This window comes from Cyprinus carpio, chromosome B7, assembly GCF_018340385.1.
Source record: "Cyprinus carpio isolate SPL01 chromosome B7, ASM1834038v1, whole genome shotgun sequence".
Lineage (NCBI taxonomy): Eukaryota > Metazoa > Chordata > Actinopteri > Cypriniformes > Cyprinidae > Cyprinus > Cyprinus carpio.
In genome coordinates, this window is record NC_056603.1 from 28,077,159 (window position 1) to 28,094,735 (window position 17,577).

Below are 17,577 nucleotides of genomic sequence, written 5' to 3' on the forward strand. Positions count from 1 at the left end.
CATGTTCATCACTAAGCAACTGCATGCAGTGTGAGATAGCATATAGCTCTGGGCTGGGGTGCATTAAATGCATTTATCAATTTAACTTTTTTTTTTCCCCATAATAAATCACACCAGTTTAACATGTTAAATCAATAGCCTGTTAAAACATTATCAAAATTTGGCAAAAACTATGCACACTTCCCCCCTATCATGTACCATGTCCACCCTGTCATGGAAAGCTTTGTGACAGGGTGGACATTTTTGGTTAAAGTTAGCATTTAATAAACACATAGTGTACCTTCAGTCAGCAAAGTGGTTCATTGTTGAAACTGAATGTGTGCTGCTTAAAATATATATTTTGAATTTCTGAAAAACTTTTATGTAAATTAATATTTTACTATGACAGGGTGGACATGTTAAGCTTGGAAACATGCAACTACAAACACAATATGATGAAAATTAAGAAATATAAGTGTCCATGCTTAGTGTGCTTGCAGCAGATGTTTTAACCTCCACTGAAGAAAGGCAAAATGCGGGTGGAGTAGATCAGAGGATTTCTTAAAGGGGCATTTAAAACATCATGACAGGGTGGACAGCAATTTCAGGGACACGTGCAAAATGCTTAGTATTATTATGAAAATAGAATATAAATGAACAATCTGACTTGTTTTATTAACAGCTGGCTGAGGGCAATAAGAATATTTAAAATTATTTCAGTATTGTGTTATTTACACTCGTTGAAGTTAGATGATCTGCGTGAGGGACATGCCAAAATCACACACATCCAATCAAAGAAAATGGTATAAAATGAGAAAAATACCTTTAAAGAGACTGTAGTTGTAGTTATATTTGTGCAATTGGTTGGTCATTTATCATATAATTTCAGAATTTTATTATATTGTATTATGTTCATGATGAATGAGTGATTCTGGTGAGGACACCAAAGGCACCCTATAGTGATTTTGACCCAACTGTATCCTGAAGGAAAGCGTTTAGCACTCATAGATTGTGATTCTACTTGTCACCACTAGGGGGCAGCCACTTATAAAAAGTCTAGTCTAGTTTTGCTCAGTCATAGATGATAAGCCAGATAAATTTATTCCAGTCATACTAATTATATATTTAACAACTGCTGCTGTTCTGAAGCATTTTTACTTGCATTTTCACTTTAACCTCATCTCGGCTACTTTAGAAAAACAGGATAATGACCCGAATCAATAGTTTAGCTTTGAATAATTTAAACTTGTATATAGAGGAATCTGTTTTTATTTTTGTTAGCATCAACAAATTAATAGTTCATGGAATGAAAAATAAATAAATACACACACACACACAAACAACTTGAACCAAGAAGTGAGAACTTACTCCACAAATAAATACAAAATAACATATAAGAACTATATCTCTCTCTATATATAATTTAAAATAAAATGCCACAAATGGTGTGTTCTGATTCACAAGGTAAATTTCTGAAACACTGTTTGGTGCACATTTGTAACTGTTGATCTGTAAAAGCATATAAAGTACATAGTAAAAATGATTCATTATATACTCATTTAGAGGGCTTGAGGGCCTTAAGTGGCCCTCAAAATGATTAAAATGATTTAAAGTAAGACAAAAAAGTAAAAACGAGATATTTGATATTTTTAATTTACCTCCTAAACAAATGCCATGAATAATCTGGAGGTATAAGTAAGCCTCATTTTAATAGTGTGATGGAGAAGTCAATTAATGTAATATAATCATAATATGATGTGGGCACTTTTATAATGAATATACATTTCTCCATTTCTTTAACACTCTAAAAATCAGTGTAAAAGTACAACAAAGTCATGTTATCTTAATGGGGGCTTGGAGTCAAAATTTTTAAGGTTACAACTGACTTTTGTCTTGATACCAAAAGAGTTCAGCTCCTCTTCATGCCTTGGAAATGTTTATATATACACCTATATTTTTGGACTGATTTCTTAGGGAGACTTCAGTGTTTTTGCAGAAAACACAATATAATAGCTATAGATTTATATAGCTATAAATTCAAAAGCAATGGCAGGAATTGTACTGATATGTCTTCAACACTGCAGCAGAAGATGAAACGTATCAAAAAGACTGTTAGAGAAGAGTATATTCATTAGTTACATTTCAGGGCAAGTGCGCTGCCCCCTACAGTGTGTTTGTCTTTAGGCAGTGGAGATTCTTTCTGCTCTGATTTAATGATTAGTGCCAGAGCAGTGCTTCTGTAAAGCCCGAGGTTAGAGATGAGACAAATGTTTCCCTGTAGCTACATTCACATGATGGTTAGTTGCGCTTCAAACAGAACTTCGGGGAGGGGAGGGGAAGGGAAGATATTACTCATTCAAACATTACATTTCAAATCTCAAGTTTGCAAGAAATCATCATTCCTTTTCTGTCAGTAGGAAAGCTTTGAAATTTTGAGGAATCTGCTGAAGCCTGATCTGATCTGAAGGGAAAAACAACTTCCAAATCAGAAAAATAACCTATAGTATATAGGTTTCAACTTAAAAAAAAAAACATAAAAATTGATTTACTCAGTTGGGATGCAGGTGAAATGGTTTCTGCTTTTATACCGAATGCCATAATATAACCGAGAAAAACCACAAAACAATCAAAAATAAATATAAACTGGGACAGTTAATGCACAAAGAATAAAGAAAGCACACAGAATGTGCCATTGCTTCTCTTACATATTCACACAGCCCAAGATTTTAAGCAACACAATTAAATCATAACAGAACAATGGCCTGTTATCAGTGTGTTTGCTGCAATATTTTGTGATGGGGTGTGATGTGCAGCTGTGATTAACTGTGATAGGGCCTCAGCCTTCAGGCCAGGAAAGTGCTGCCAATGATGCGTGTCTCTGCCAGAGCACGATGGCACAGACTTCATCACTGCCCCCAAAACTTCTTACACCCACAACGGCTATATGGTCCACTGAAAAAAGCATTATTGTCCTTTCCCTCACATTTTATGAAAATACATTCTTTGTTTTTCTTACGTTTGTCTATAACATCTTTTTTATTATTATTATTATTCAATTATATTTGTTTGTTACATTTTTATCATAATGTTATATTTATTTACATTAGTTAACATGAACTAACAATGAGCAGCATAATTTACGGTATTTATTAATCTTTGTTCATTTTTATCCATTGTTCATTCAAGTTAGTTAACAGAGCAATAACGAATGTTGTCAGATACAACATTTGTTTTTAAAAATGCATTTGTAAATGTTCAAATTACCAAAACGGGCTGCGTCCAAAATCAAATACTCTCTGATTAGGTACTTTTTTTGAATAACTTGTTATTTTGCGAAACCTTTTTTAAAAAAGGTTTGTTCTGTATAGTATGAAAACATCTGGACGTACTACATTCCCCATGTTGCCATTGTCATGTGACCTACCAACTTCAGTTGCATTGCTTTCATTGTGGTCTCATAGGATGGTAAAGTTTCCATGTGATGCGCACTTCAGAATCCCGCTGGAAGTAGTGCATCATCTGGGTATTTTTCACCTACCGTTGTATGAATATTTGAATTTGGAGAAGTATGCGATTTCGTATGCAGTCCAAGTTTAACAAATAGAGTAGAAGTATTGTTCCATGCTCATCTTAACATATAAAGCCTTGTTGTTACTAAATTTTGTTAATCCTAATTAAAGAATGCTGCTAAGAGAAACAATTAGTGATAAGCAGATGGGAAGCTTGCGAGCTGAGGTCTGATGACTCAATCGCTGATTAGTTTGAGGTCAATGCAGATAAATGATCAAGCAAAGATCAGATGGACTGGAGTTTGAAGCACTTCTCTTCATAGTCAGACGCTCAGGGCATTGACGCATGCTGTCCCACTGGGAGTGACTTCCATTAGGTACATTTCTGAGTGAAAAATGACTGAGCATAATAGATGCCCTAACGAGTCTGGGGGTCTTTATATCTGTGATATCAGTGGACAGGGTGTTGTCTCACTGGGCCGTGTCTCTTTTGCAGAGCTGGACGTTGATGGATGTTCTCCATTAGTGTATGTCGATTGGTGATTTGTGATTTAATCTGGTATGACCTCAAGCCAGGTCCATCTGCGCTCTTAAAAGTAAAGGTTCCTAAAGGGGGTTTCTCAGCAATGTCATCGAAGAATCTTTTCTGGTTCCCTAAAGAGTCTTGCAATGAATGGTTCTTAAACTAATAATTTTTCCTAGTGTGAAGAACATTTTAAAAATCTAAAGAACCATTTTGAACTATGAGAATCTTTTGTGGAATGGAACGGTTCCATGGATGTCAAATATTCTTTTTGGAACCATAATGAATGAAGATGAAGAACCTCTATTTTTAAAAGTGCAAGAGTGTTCGTAAAAAGACAAATAAAAAGATGCATATGTTGGTAATATAGTACAATAAGTTTTGATTTGTTAACATGTTAAAATTTAACAATGAACAGCATTTATTAATCTTAATCGCAACATTTAGTAATACATTTTTCAGATCAAAAATTGTGTGTTGTGAACTGATATGAACTTTTTTTAACTAAAAATTTAACTAAGGTTAATTAGCACCATAAGAATATTTTACTCATTGTTAACTCATGTTAGTTAATGCATTACCATAATGTAAAAAAATTGTATAGTGTCACCAAGCCCCCCCCCCCCCCACACACACACACACATACACGCACACAAAAAGGTTATAATTTAAGGTGTCCTTGTTACAGTGTAATTACACAATAATATACTGAGTAATATTGACTGACAAAATATATTTACTATATGGTGTTTGATTCAGGGATGTAGGCTTGTAATTATGGATAGTTTACAGTTATTACTATAGCAAGAGCATGTATCAAGGAAACTGTAAAATAAAATGTTACCCAATGTGTTACCCAAAAAAGTTTTTAAATGCAACATTCCATTTTCTTGTCCATTGTTAATGCAATAACTATACGCAATACAATACAGTATGTTAATGCAACCTTTCTGCATGTTCTTGAGGAACAATGGTCCTCCACATCATGGTCCTGGCATAGCACAGTCTATTTCATGGACCACACATTGGCACATTCACCAGGGCCTTATAAAAACAAAGGAGAGAAAAGATACATTCACACACCGCAACATCTGAAGGCCCATACCAAATCAATTGATTGATGGGACAAACGGTGGCTGATGAGGGTACGCAAGCGAGTGGATGGGTCCGTTCCTTCTCCTGGATACTTCCTGGAGAAATGACAAAGTGCTCTCTGCCCTCGCTCTACATTAATTATCAACTGCTGTCGCAAAGGCACTTTGTCAAAGAGATAAATGAAACAACATCGCGACAGGAACAAATCAGACTGCCTAGAAGGGGAGGGGGAGTTCGGCCTGGGGCCCCTCTTTCTCTCCTGGGGCTCCTGTCCTTCTCCTCTTGGGAGGCAGGATCCAGGATGAATGGGTCTTCATGGGAAATGTGTTGAGGGCTGTTTTCAAAATGTGCTGTGGGTTGTTTAAAAGACAAGAAAATTGACTCAAATTGATATAATTTATATCTAGAGTGCATACAGACGGGAAAAAAAATGGTGCGGAATTTACTTTGAAACACTTTTCATTCAGAAACTGCTGCCAAGTGCAACAAATAATTACAAAGAAACGACAAGCAACACTGAATTAAAGATTACATTTTGAAGCAGAAAGACTGAAGAAATAATTTTCTTATGAAATGTACTCCAATAATCATTCTCCTAATTTCATCAACCAGATGTATTTGTAAAAATAATTCATATTGTGACAGAACTGCTGAATAGATTTAAAAAGTGCACTGGCGGAAAATGAAAAACTATAATTTACTTTCACTTTAATCCAAAAGTTGAAGAACTGGCAAAGCGATAAAAAAGGCCATAGAAGAGTATGAACTGATTACTTAAAGTCTTTAGGAGCTTTATATGAGAATAGATGTGACAGCCTGGATAGTATTAAAGCAATGAATTCAAGGGTGTGAGATGAATAAGAAGCGTTAGAGAATGGGTGCTCCTGTAAGCCATTACATCCATCTGGGTGGGAGGGACCACTGACGTACGTCACAGATGCTTGCTATCAGCAGTGGTCCAGAAGGCGTAACACAGAGACCGAAAGAAAGAGAGGGTGACACTCTAGAAGAGACAGGGTGAGAAAGAGAAGAAACTGACAGCCTCTTAGATCTAAAAAGTGGTTGAAGATCTGTTTACTGGGTTTCTGAATTTAAAGGCAAGTTTTTGAAAGCCAGAGTGATACAAAGGAACAGGTCAAGATGCCTAATTTTGCTGGAACCTGGAAGATGAAGAGCAGTGAAAATTTTGAAGAACTCCTCAAAGCGCTCGGTAAGTGATTCACTCACTTCATCCTTCACTAAGTGTGTAGTATGATTACTATAGACTGTTTTATCCTGTTGTTTAGGCCCTGTACAGAATCCTCTCTTCATCTGCTGTTTAGTCTTCAATAGCATATTCATGGATTAACTAGTGTGAAGAGTAAATCACTATTATTTTCGGGCTGTTGGACTACGTCTTCAGTCTCTTTTGTTTCTTTGGCAGCATGAGTTGCCTGGATTCTTATTCAAATTCTCAAAGCTACAGAGACAGTGCAGAGATTTAGCAAGGGCACAAAAATGCACCAACAAAGTGGATTTTTTAAATATTATTATTAAATGAAATGTAATTGTTTATTTAATAATACTAATAATAATAATAAAAATGCAGCCCAGAAATTATGATTTGATCAAATTGTCTGAACAAATTGTCTGAAAAAAAATGTATTTTTTTTTTTTTTTTTTTTTTTTTTTTATTATTATTATTATTATTTTTTTTTTTTTTACATTAAGGTTTAAAAAGTCTGGGGTAAGATTTTTGTTTTTGAAAAAAGTCTCCAAAGTTGGCTTCACTTATTTGATCAAAACTACAGTAAAAATGTTAATATTGTGAAATATTCTAATATAAAAAAGTTTTTTACTATTTTAATTTGTTAAGAAATATAATTTATATCTGTAATGGCAAAGCTGAATTTTCAGCAGCCATTACTCCAGGCTTCAGTGTCACGATCCTTCAGAAATCATGCTGATTTGAAACATTACTTCTTATTATCCATGTTGAAAACAGCTATGCTGTTTAATATTTTTGTAGAAGTGGTGATACATGATTTCAGTATTCTTTGATGAGAATACTGGTAGTGAGTATTTTTTTTTTCTGATATCAGAAAAAAAGGTGTGTGAAACTGATGCCTTCAATTCTCTAGAAAACTGCTAAGCATAAAGAAAGACATTTCTGAGAACTGAAATGTTTATGAAAGTGATCAGACAGTTCCTCACCCTAATAGTTTACACTACAATGCTGTGCCACAAATATGCAGTTAGCCCTTGTAGTTTCAGCACTTTCCATGTAAGCACTGCACAAGACCAAGAGCCGTGGCATTCCTTCCAGTCAACACCCTGTCTTTGCAGCTCCTTATTTGCAACATCTGCTGATAACAATCTACTCTGTGGTCACTTGATAACTATTTATGCCAAAAATATGGCATACCGTGGCTGTATGAATGCTTAACTTGCCCTAGTTATGACTAGGAAAAATGAACGTCAGTCACATTAAAAACATGAAAGCCACACAAGTGAAAGCAGGTCAGAAATTCCCTTTGCCCCAGTATCTATTGCAGCAGATTCAAATAAATGATGTAAGTATGCCATCTTGAGGGAATTAGAGTGAGATATACAAGTGGATAATTACAGCACAGTCAAGAGCAATGAATGCTTCGTGGGGTTATTCAGTCATTTACTGTATATAATAATATTTTCATTTGGAGACTTTTGTTTGCTTCATTCTGCCTCAGTGACATAAAACTGAAAACATTTGCAGAAGCAAAGTGGTGAATTTGACAACTCATGTGGCGTAATGAGATGTTTTGTGTAATGCAGGGGTGAACGCTATGCTGAGGAAGGTGGCCTGTGCTGCAGCCTCTAAACCCCACGTGGAGATCCGCCAGAACGGCGAACAGTTCTACATCAAAACCTCCACCACTGTGAGGACCACAGAAATTAACTTCCAGATAGGACAAGAGTTCAACGAGGAGACCGTAGATGGGCGCAAGTGCAAGGTAATACAGCTTGGAAGTTTTTTTTTTTTTTTTTTGGATCAGTATCTTTATTCTTTAGAAATGAGAATACAGAATACGGAGATCTATTTATTTGTATATATATATATATATATATATATATATATATATATATATATATATATATATATATATATATATATATATATATATGTGTGTGTGTGTGTGTGTGTGTGTGTTGTGTGTGTGTGTGTATATTCACTCATTCATTTATTTAATAATTTTATTTATATATTTACATCTAAAAGTACAGCATTTAATGAACTTGCTTCTAAAAAGTAACATATATATATATATATATATATATATATATATATATATATATATATATATATATATATATATATATATATATATATATATAAACACACACACACAGAAATTAATATATTTATTAAGACAGGACTCAATAAATTGGTTTAAAAAATTGCAGTCTGTTCATCAAAAAATCCTAAAAAAAATGTGTCATGGCTTCTACAAAATAAATAAGTAAAAAATTATAAAAATAAAATGAAATAATAAAATAAAATAATAAAATGACACTGGGGACTGGAGAAATGGCTGCTGAAAATTCTGCTTTAACGCCAGAAGAATAAATTATTAAAACATTAATATAGAAAACAGTTATAAAAACAGTAAGTTTTTAGTAGTAATATTTCACAATATTAGTCATTTTGTTGTATTTAATTTTTAAATGCCACAATTCTGAGCAAAAGAGACTTTTTAAAAGTCTTACCAACCCTACATTTTTTAACGTGTGTGTGTGTGTGTGTGTGTGTGTGTGTGTACCTTGTATTCTCTATACAGTACCAAATGTCTCCACAAGGATAGTATTACCAGTAATTTTTGACCTTGTGGGAACATTTTTGGTCCACATGAGAAAAACAGCTTATAAATCATGCAGAATTATGTTGGTGTTTTTTTGTTGTTGTTGTTGTTGTTGTTTTTTTGCAAATGTCAAAATACAGAAAGTTTTGTGTGATGGGGTAGGTTTAGAATAAGTGGATAGAAAATACTTTTTTTACAGTATAAAAATCATTGCATCTATGGAATGTTCCCATAAAACATGGAAACCGTGTGTGTGTGTGTGTGTGTGTGTGTGTAATGAGATGTGGGTGTGCAAAATTAATTAAATTACTTACGAGATGTTTTTAAGTCACATGATATATATTGTGACTGTGCTAATCTGTTTTCCACCTCTAAGCCAGGTCACAGACAGTTTGGTAAAATAGATTATATGGCAAGCAAGTGCATCAAAGCAACACTGCAGGCTTATCTAAATTAGCTACAGTCGCCCTTATGTCTTCCACCTTTAATCTCCTGGATTTGAATGGATCTGAGGGGATTCTGGCTCAAACGGCTGCTCTCATCACATCCAGCACCATGCAAGATAATGTGTGCATACTAAAGAACCGATGAGCACTGATATGATAGGATGTGTTTTCATTCTGAGCCTGTCAACCCATCAGAGGCTGCTGAAAGGGCAATGGGTGGCGACTGTCATGTGCTAGAAAGCCTTTTTAACAAGCTAACCTTTATGACTGCTGACTTTTTACAAGCAAATAAAAGCAACCACAGGCCTAGCACAAAATAAACATCTGTTTTTGACAGAAATGGACACCCAAGCATTTTTCATTTTACTATTTAGTTATTTGGCAGGGGCAACATTAAATGAACATGAAATGAAACCTGTATATTTAGTTATTCAGTTAAACCCAGCACAAAAGATTCAGCAGAGAGGGTGGTCAAATATATAGCTATGACTCATTGGCATGACGTAGCAGGTCACCTGAGGTGGTCATCTGTCCTCACTCCATTACTTATGATTTATTCTCCCAAATCAATGTCCTAAAGGCCTGTAACATTCAATGGCCATCATAATTCAAGTGCAAATGGACAGATGAATTCCTCTGAGAAAAATATAAATGTTCTTCCAGTGTGCAGTGCATGTAGATACAGATGTTCATCTTCAAAAGGCTGTGTTGCGGAATTGCCATTTGCCTGTAATTGTCCACAGAGCCTGGTCACATGGGAGACAGAGAACAAGATGACCTGTAGGCAAACCCTTCTGGATGGTAACGGCCCTAAGACGTACTGGACACGAGAGCTGAGAGGGAACGAACTCATTCTGGTGAGAAGCTTTTCCATTTAAAACAATTCTGTCTGTCATTGTGTGTTTGTGCTGAATGTCTCTGAGTGTGACATGTTTCAGTCTGCTTTGTGATCACTGACACCCATGAGAAACCGATCACTTGGATTTGTTTGGATTTTTTTTTTCAAAAATGCAGGATTGGGTAAACATCTGGCCTGCTCCGTTTTTATAGGCCAGATGGACAACAGTAAACTGGCCTTATAGCTGAGGAGTTTTATTACTGGCTTTATTCACTGGCTTCGCTGCCCCTGAGGGACATCAAATGTCTTCCTTTCTCTCTCTTCAAGTATCTGTTGTAAACTTTAAAGCGGATTTGGGAAAGACTTGTGATGGTGAAACACACATTCTTCACATGGGTCACTGAAAATATGTGCCATAAAAAGCAGCTCATGAGCATTCAGTAAAGGTAACTGATGCATAACAAGCGAATACAACCTACAGTAGCATCTAACCTTGTGTGACACTCACATACTTAAAAGTTTATAGAGGCTCTGTATAACACAAGTTAAAACCAAGGCCCAATTCTGAAATTGCTTACTATGCAGTGTTCAGTAACCACTTTTTCTTTTAAAGCATTGGAAGCACAAACACCATGTTTTTTTTTTACTATAAAAACTGTTATCTTGCATAAAATTGGCCTAGCATGAAAAGCCACTAGTTCAAAAATATAGCAAATGCATTCACTCCCTTAAAGTGGGATTTTGGGCTGTCCTGCTTGTGAAGTTTTTTTTTTCTTGAGATGATGTTGCTTGTACTATGCACATCTATATACAACAAATAACATTAATTTGATATAATCTATTGAACTGATATACTTGATTAAATAAATAAAATTAAAAAGATATATTAAGTTTTGCTTACCATTTTTTGTACAACCCAGAGCCCTGTCAGACATTTTTTTTTACGTCTTTTTTAGACATTATTTTCTTCATACACACTGACAGGAAATAAGTACATAATATATTCTGTTTCATTTTCATAGTTTTTACATAATTTTAAGTACTGGCGGCATCCATCACGATCAAACATTTAACCTTGTTATTCAATTTCTTGACAAAACAAATATTCATCTTGCTTTTTGGGGGGAAATATATCTATATTAATGACAACAAACCAACATCTTGTTCCAAATTAGCAGTAGCTGCTACTGAGTGATAGCTATAGGCATAATTTGCAGTTCTTTTACATATTTTTCCACGATTTTATGTTTTTCATAATTTATTTATGTGCTTATTCTTTTATGTTGCATTTATGTAGACATTCATATAACATTTGTTGAAAAAGCTATTTACTAGGCCATTACAGAGCCTATGTGCTCTATTCATGGAAAGTTATTGCTAAATAAATGAGCTCAACAGGGAAATACGCTGAACCATTAACACAGCACAACTTGCATTCAGTGGTATTTGTGGTCCACATTAATGCATTCATGGACCTTGACACAGTTGGTGGCATTACAGCATGCCGGACAAGATATGTTGAAGTCACATCTGTGTCTTATTAGGCACAGCTATAAATGTGATGCATCACAGTGAACTGGTAATGCAGCTGGCTCACATCAAAACACCTTCAGGCTCATGAGGAGGAGAGACTTCTGAATGCATGATGGTGATGCATGTCTTTCCATTCATGACCAGCTGTTTTGTCATGAGCTGAATAATCATGACCAACTGCAGCTAATTAAAAAAAAACTGCCTCGTTGCATATGAATATAATGGCAAATGCTTTCGGTCTTTTTGTTTACTGAAATTAATATATTGTTCTTATGAATCACTTGAAACCATTTGTCTTTATTATAAATGGTTTACATAAAATTTACTTCATTTTTACCAGTTTTTTCATTCTAGTGATTAATGTGTGTGGCTTTTTGTGATAATGGCCACATTTCAATAAAGCTGGCATCAAAGAGCAAATTTACTGGCAGTGACCCAGAAAACATTTTGCAAATGGGTCTAATTGATCATGTTACATGTAGGAAATGCTGGCGGTGTGTAAGGGCCTGACGCTCCTCTCTCTAATGTGTCTCACGGCACCGGCGCACACAGCAGATGGCCCGTCCTAATACCATTTTTTAAAAAGAGTGCGTTAGGTGGTCCTGCTCTGGAGCGCAGATGGTCTATGGTGTTGTAAGCTGCTCTAGTTCTGTTTTGATGTGATTTCCAAACGTTTCACGATTGAGAAGTCAGATGCACTTCCTCTCAATCCCATCAATACATCAGTGATAAACAATTCCAAGAAGCTACAAACAAATTGTTTACATCAGAGCAAAATGTCACATACAGTATAATCAATCTATGACTGCAAATAAATCATGGTGAACAAAATGAACTGTGAATAACACTGAAAGAATGAATGAGTTAATGGCGTTCTCTCTATGTTTATTTTCATTGCTTAGACCTTTGGGGCCGATGATGTGGTGTGCACACGGATTTATGTACGGGAATAAGCACTGGATGGAGGGATATTCCAGCACTTGCAGCTTTGGAGGAATAACATTTTGTTTGTGATTAACTTGCACTGTTGTGTGTTAGTTGATACTTTCTGACTTTATCACCATTTATGTTTATTCAGTTTAATCATTAGATTCATTTTTATAATGTTTTTAGTCAGGCCTGGCTCTCAAGCTCTAAGATGATTTAAGGTGGCCTGGACAGTTAGTTATATTCATGGTTATATCTGACAAACATTCTTAGAACACTTGTAATGGTTTACTGCAGCCATGTCTAATGATCTTTATTAACTTTTTTTTGTAGTCATTGACTGTGCATGGAATAATAAAGACATATAATGGTTAATGATATGATTGTACATTTTTAAATCTCTTTAACCAACATGCTTCACTGGAAGCGCAAGTTTATATATCCTTGAATCTTGTGTTATTACCTGGAAGATCCTCAAGTGTTTTTATATTTTGTGATAGTTGTTTATGAGTGCCTTGTTTGTCCTGGGGTGCGTTTCCCAAAAGCAACTATGGTGGCAAGTTCCGTCATTACCAATAGTTCAATGGAGCTTGCAACCATAGTTTGCTAACGATCCTGCAGTGACATTATTTAGTTCTGCCCTTCAGAAGATACATAAAATGCATGCTTCCCAGAGGACAACACTACTGGTCAAATGTTTGAGGGTCTGTAATGTTTTTAAAGAAATCTCTTATGCTCACCAAGGATGCCTTTATTTGGTCCAAAAAAAAAAAAAAAAAAAACACAAAGATGTGAAATATTGTTTCAATTTAAAACTCAATTTTTATATATTTTAAAATGTAATTTACTCCTGTAGTGGCAAACCCAAATTTTAAGCAGCCATTATTCCAGTCTTCACTGTCACATGCAAAAGACAAATATCTGGCATGGTTAACGACTTGTAAAAGAATCAACAGGGTCAAAAGAAAGTGTTGGCGTTCTTCTCTCCATCTGTGAGGAAAAGCCGTCATCCGTCTCCATTTTATGCTCTATGAGTTATGGACTTGGAGAGCCTTTTTTAATGACCCATTTCTCCAGGGACTGCTTAACTATAATATGGGGCCAAACCCTAATTAAATAATGAGCCATATCGAACCAACACTTTTTTTTCTCCTGGTAAGTTAGATGTCACTGTAGACTTTTATTACTCTCTTTGGTATTTAAACGCTCTTGCCTTTTTTGGGCCAAAAAAAAAAAAAAAAAAAAAAACAAGAGAGAAAAAGGACATACACATACAAAAAAAAATTTTTTTTTTTACACAATTTATAAAAAAAAAAAACTCTAAAGACCGTTAAAAGAGTTAATTGCATTTCCTAATAAAAGCTGTAGAGAATTCGTTTAACTCCAGCGTTGGAAATTAATAACTGCATGCCTCAATGTGATCATGAGAGTTTGGCTAATGTTTTAAGTTAACTCTATAGTCACATCTGAGTGTAAAGCATTCTGCCACAGGAGAATGTCCAAACACTGTGTGTTCTGCAAGAAACAGGCAACCACTAATTATCCTTCATTGCACAAAAAATATCCACACACAACACTGAGAGTACATGAATGTAATTCGGTGTGAAAACAAGCATGCATTATTGATCCTTTATTGTTCCAAGTAGCTCGACACACAGCAGGGTAATCTACTACAATTCTGTTTTATTTCAATCTTTAAAACAATAATGAATAATATAAAAGGGCTGTACATGAGAACATAGAAACATGCTGTCATTGCCTTCTTTAAATATGTTTTACATATTTTTCAGCATAAACCAAAGCCTTAAAGCACATACAAATGTGCCCCAAGTTACATTTCCAGACTTCTCGGTACAAGAGGGCAAAATGGGACCAAACAGGATCGTTTCTAAGTTCTACTCAGAACACAGGCAGTGATATCACAAATTTGAATACAAGTTCAGATAAGGGGCCAAATATAGCATCATCCTATTCAACATTTCAGGTTCTGGACAAACCTGAAGCTGTCAAGAATGAACATTTTCATGACTACATAACGAGAGGAGACTGAGTGACCAGACAAAACACTTTCAACAAGTACTCCCTTTGGTAAGAATAGTAATGAAGTGTTTTCTTAAACATCCCAGCATTAGCCTCCACCACTAAGCTGACAAGGAAGCCTAAGAACTGAACTACGTAACAGTGAAGGTTGTCAGAATATAAACAGTCTGGCATATATACATCATATTTACATTAAAAGAGCTTTCGTGACTGTATTTATTCTGGTGTTCCTGATTGACACATTGTGGCTGGTATCTTAGATGTCTATTAATTAACGGTAATACCTTCATTAATGGTGCTGTAATTAACCTGTGAAAAGAGACCTTGATTACATTTCATGTATATTGCAAACAATACACTTGGGAAATTCACATCATCAGTCCTGGTTTAGCTGCATAGCCCCAAACATGGAGGCTTTTTTAAAAACCGATTCAAGATTTTCTCTCATTTTCTGAACGTGTATGTGGTTGAAGTGAACCACAAAAGACATATTGCTAATAAACTACTATTCACCTTGAAGAGATGAAAAATAAAAAAAAATGATATACAAATGGGCATGGATCTTGACCTGTATTTGTAAACCATCCTTTTCACAAAAAGACACTCAAAAAGACAAAACCGATTCTTATTGTCTTGAAAATCTAATAAATGTCTGACTAGAGCTGCAGCATTTGCAAGAAGTGTTTTCTTGCCCTCATGATTGAAGGTCACTAACCAACTTAGTATAAAGTCCGGTGGGGGGTGGGGGGCTCCAATCTAAAAATTTAAAAAGGTAAAAAATAAAAAATAAAACAAGAAAAAAAAAAGTGAGCAATCTTCAAAGAATTCAATGGCGGTCAGACTTTAATTTCAGTGCTACTTCAGTCATCGTAAAAACAACATAAAATGGAAGGAAAAGCACTCCCTTCTCTTGAAAACTTGAGCTTTACAACGTAGTGCTGTAGGTGACTTTGTATTTGTTGATGTTCTGGAAGTGGAGGATCTTGGGCTCACAGACGGTTCTGCAGGGCAGTAGCCCCTCCAGGCTCTCGCCCATCAGCCACTTGTAAGAGGCGGCCGCCATGTCGCTGGTCACATGCTCTTTCCGCCACCTGTCCAGCCACAACTGAAAGCGCTGATGCAGACGAGTGCTTACTCTCTGGTGTGACTGAAAATCATCAAGATAAACAGAATTCAATCAAATTTGAAGCATCTTGATTAGGGATGATCGGTGTTTTGTGCAGCTTGTCAGTGAACCACGGCTCTGTGTAGTAAATGCTGCTCCACATGAAAGCACGCACGTGTAGAGATTTAAAGCTTATTACAGATCCGGCTTTACTGACGAGATGCGTATTAAATATTGTGCAATATTTATTGTGCATCCCTAATCTTGATGATCTCAAAACATATTCCTCTATCACAGTGCTGACATAACTAAATTGTCAACACTGTAGTTAAATGGTAAGTTGGTAAATTGGTAAGTTAACCCTTGTGCATTGTTCAAATTAACTACCCTTTCATTATGTTTGAGATGAAAACATCCACTAAATTAAACTGCTGTAAAAATGTATCAGATAAATATTTTTTCAATTTTTTTTTTTTGCATAAATCTCTTAATCAACCTCCGTCCTGATCAAAACTACCAGATGTTTAAAAAAAAAAAAAAAAATTAATTGCCAAGTTCATAAATGAAAAAAAAAATCACACAAAAAAAAAAAACACACAAAATGACTTATTTTCAATATAAAAAGTGATTGTGGGCTGGATATTATTTTACCTTTTATCACAGTCTCGGGCATGTCAAAGATTAGTAACAACATTGGCTTTGATGCATTGTTAGTTTTTGTGCAGCATTAGATTAAATTTTTTTTCTCCCTCATTTAGTGTTTGTGGCTGTTTTTGCCCCATTGACTTCCATTATAACAAATTTTTTTGACTGCAAAGCCATTACACCATAAAATCATGCATTCTTGATGGTTGGTGGTTTTCCTTGTTGGGAAGAGGTAAAATTTGTAATTTTTACAGTTGATCACTAGGTGGGACCATTAACCCTTTAGACATGCCTGTGCAAAAAAAAAAGAGCTTAGTTTCTGGCTTGTATATGGAGTTATAATGCAGTATAACAGCAAATTATAGTGTGTGTGTGAGTGAGTGAGTGAGTGAGTGAGTGAGAGAGAGAGAGAGAGAGAGAGAGAGAGAGAGAGAGAGAGAGAGAGAGAGAGAGAGAGAGAGAGAGAGAGAGAGAGAGAGAGAGAGAGAGAGAGAGAGAGAGAGAGAGAGAGAGAGAGAGAGAGAGAGAGAGAGAGAGAGAGAGAGAGAGAGAGAGAGAGAGAGAGAGAGAGAGAGAGAGAGAGAGAGAGAGAGAGAGAGAGAGAGAGACCTTTGCGCACTTACCTTGATGTATTTGAGAAAATCAAAATATGCACCTCAGCTCTCAGAACTACATGGAGTAAACAAAAACTAAGTGTATTTATGCACCTGCTGCCTTTTGATGGTGGTAAGAAGTACCAACTAAACAAAAATAAGGTACGTGGATTTAAACACTTGCATGCCATCCTGCTGGTCATTTGATGGAGAGAAGAGCAGAAAGCAACAAGAGAAAGGGCTTGACTTGTACCGAAGTTTAAGAAATTATTATGCAGCCTGACCCCTCTAGCGAGCTGCAGTTTATTTAAAGTTGTTGTTGCATTTTGGTTCATAATAAATTAAGTTCATAAATCTGATGCAAAGTAGATTTTTTTAATGTGTGTGTGTGTTTTTTTAGAATCCTTCAGTGTTTGTTTACTCCATGTAGTTTTTTTAAACTGGCTTTACCATCAAGAAAAGAAAAGCATTTCACAAATAGGCCATCCGTACTTCTCACCATCAAAAGGCAGCAGGTGCATAAAAA

At 35.4% G+C, this 17,577-nt stretch overlaps 2 protein-coding genes across 2 annotated transcripts in view; one reads left to right on the top strand and one right to left on the bottom strand.

Annotated features, from left to right (window-relative positions):
• The first annotated feature begins 6,068 nt into the window (after nt 1-6,068).
• On the top strand, nt 6,069-13,046 carry crabp1b (cellular retinoic acid binding protein 1b). Its single transcript, XM_042728168.1, has 4 exons — nt 6,069-6,316; nt 7,900-8,078; nt 10,114-10,227; nt 12,644-13,046. The coding sequence occupies exons 1-4, from the start codon at nt 6,247-6,249 to the stop codon at nt 12,692-12,694; spliced, it is 414 nt and encodes a 137-aa protein (XP_042584102.1). The 5' UTR covers nt 6,069-6,246; the 3' UTR covers nt 12,695-13,046.
• A 1,285-nt stretch (nt 13,047-14,331) lies between these two features.
• The window catches only part of LOC109067632 (paired amphipathic helix protein Sin3a-like), a 38,135-nt gene continuing 34,889 nt past the window's right edge, over nt 14,332-17,577 (bottom strand). Inside the window, exon 21 of the mRNA XM_042728169.1 lies at nt 14,332-15,855. Within this exon, the coding sequence (XP_042584103.1) occupies nt 15,634-15,855 (222 nt within the window). The 3' untranslated portion in view covers nt 14,332-15,633. The remainder of the gene's footprint in view (nt 15,856-17,577) is intronic.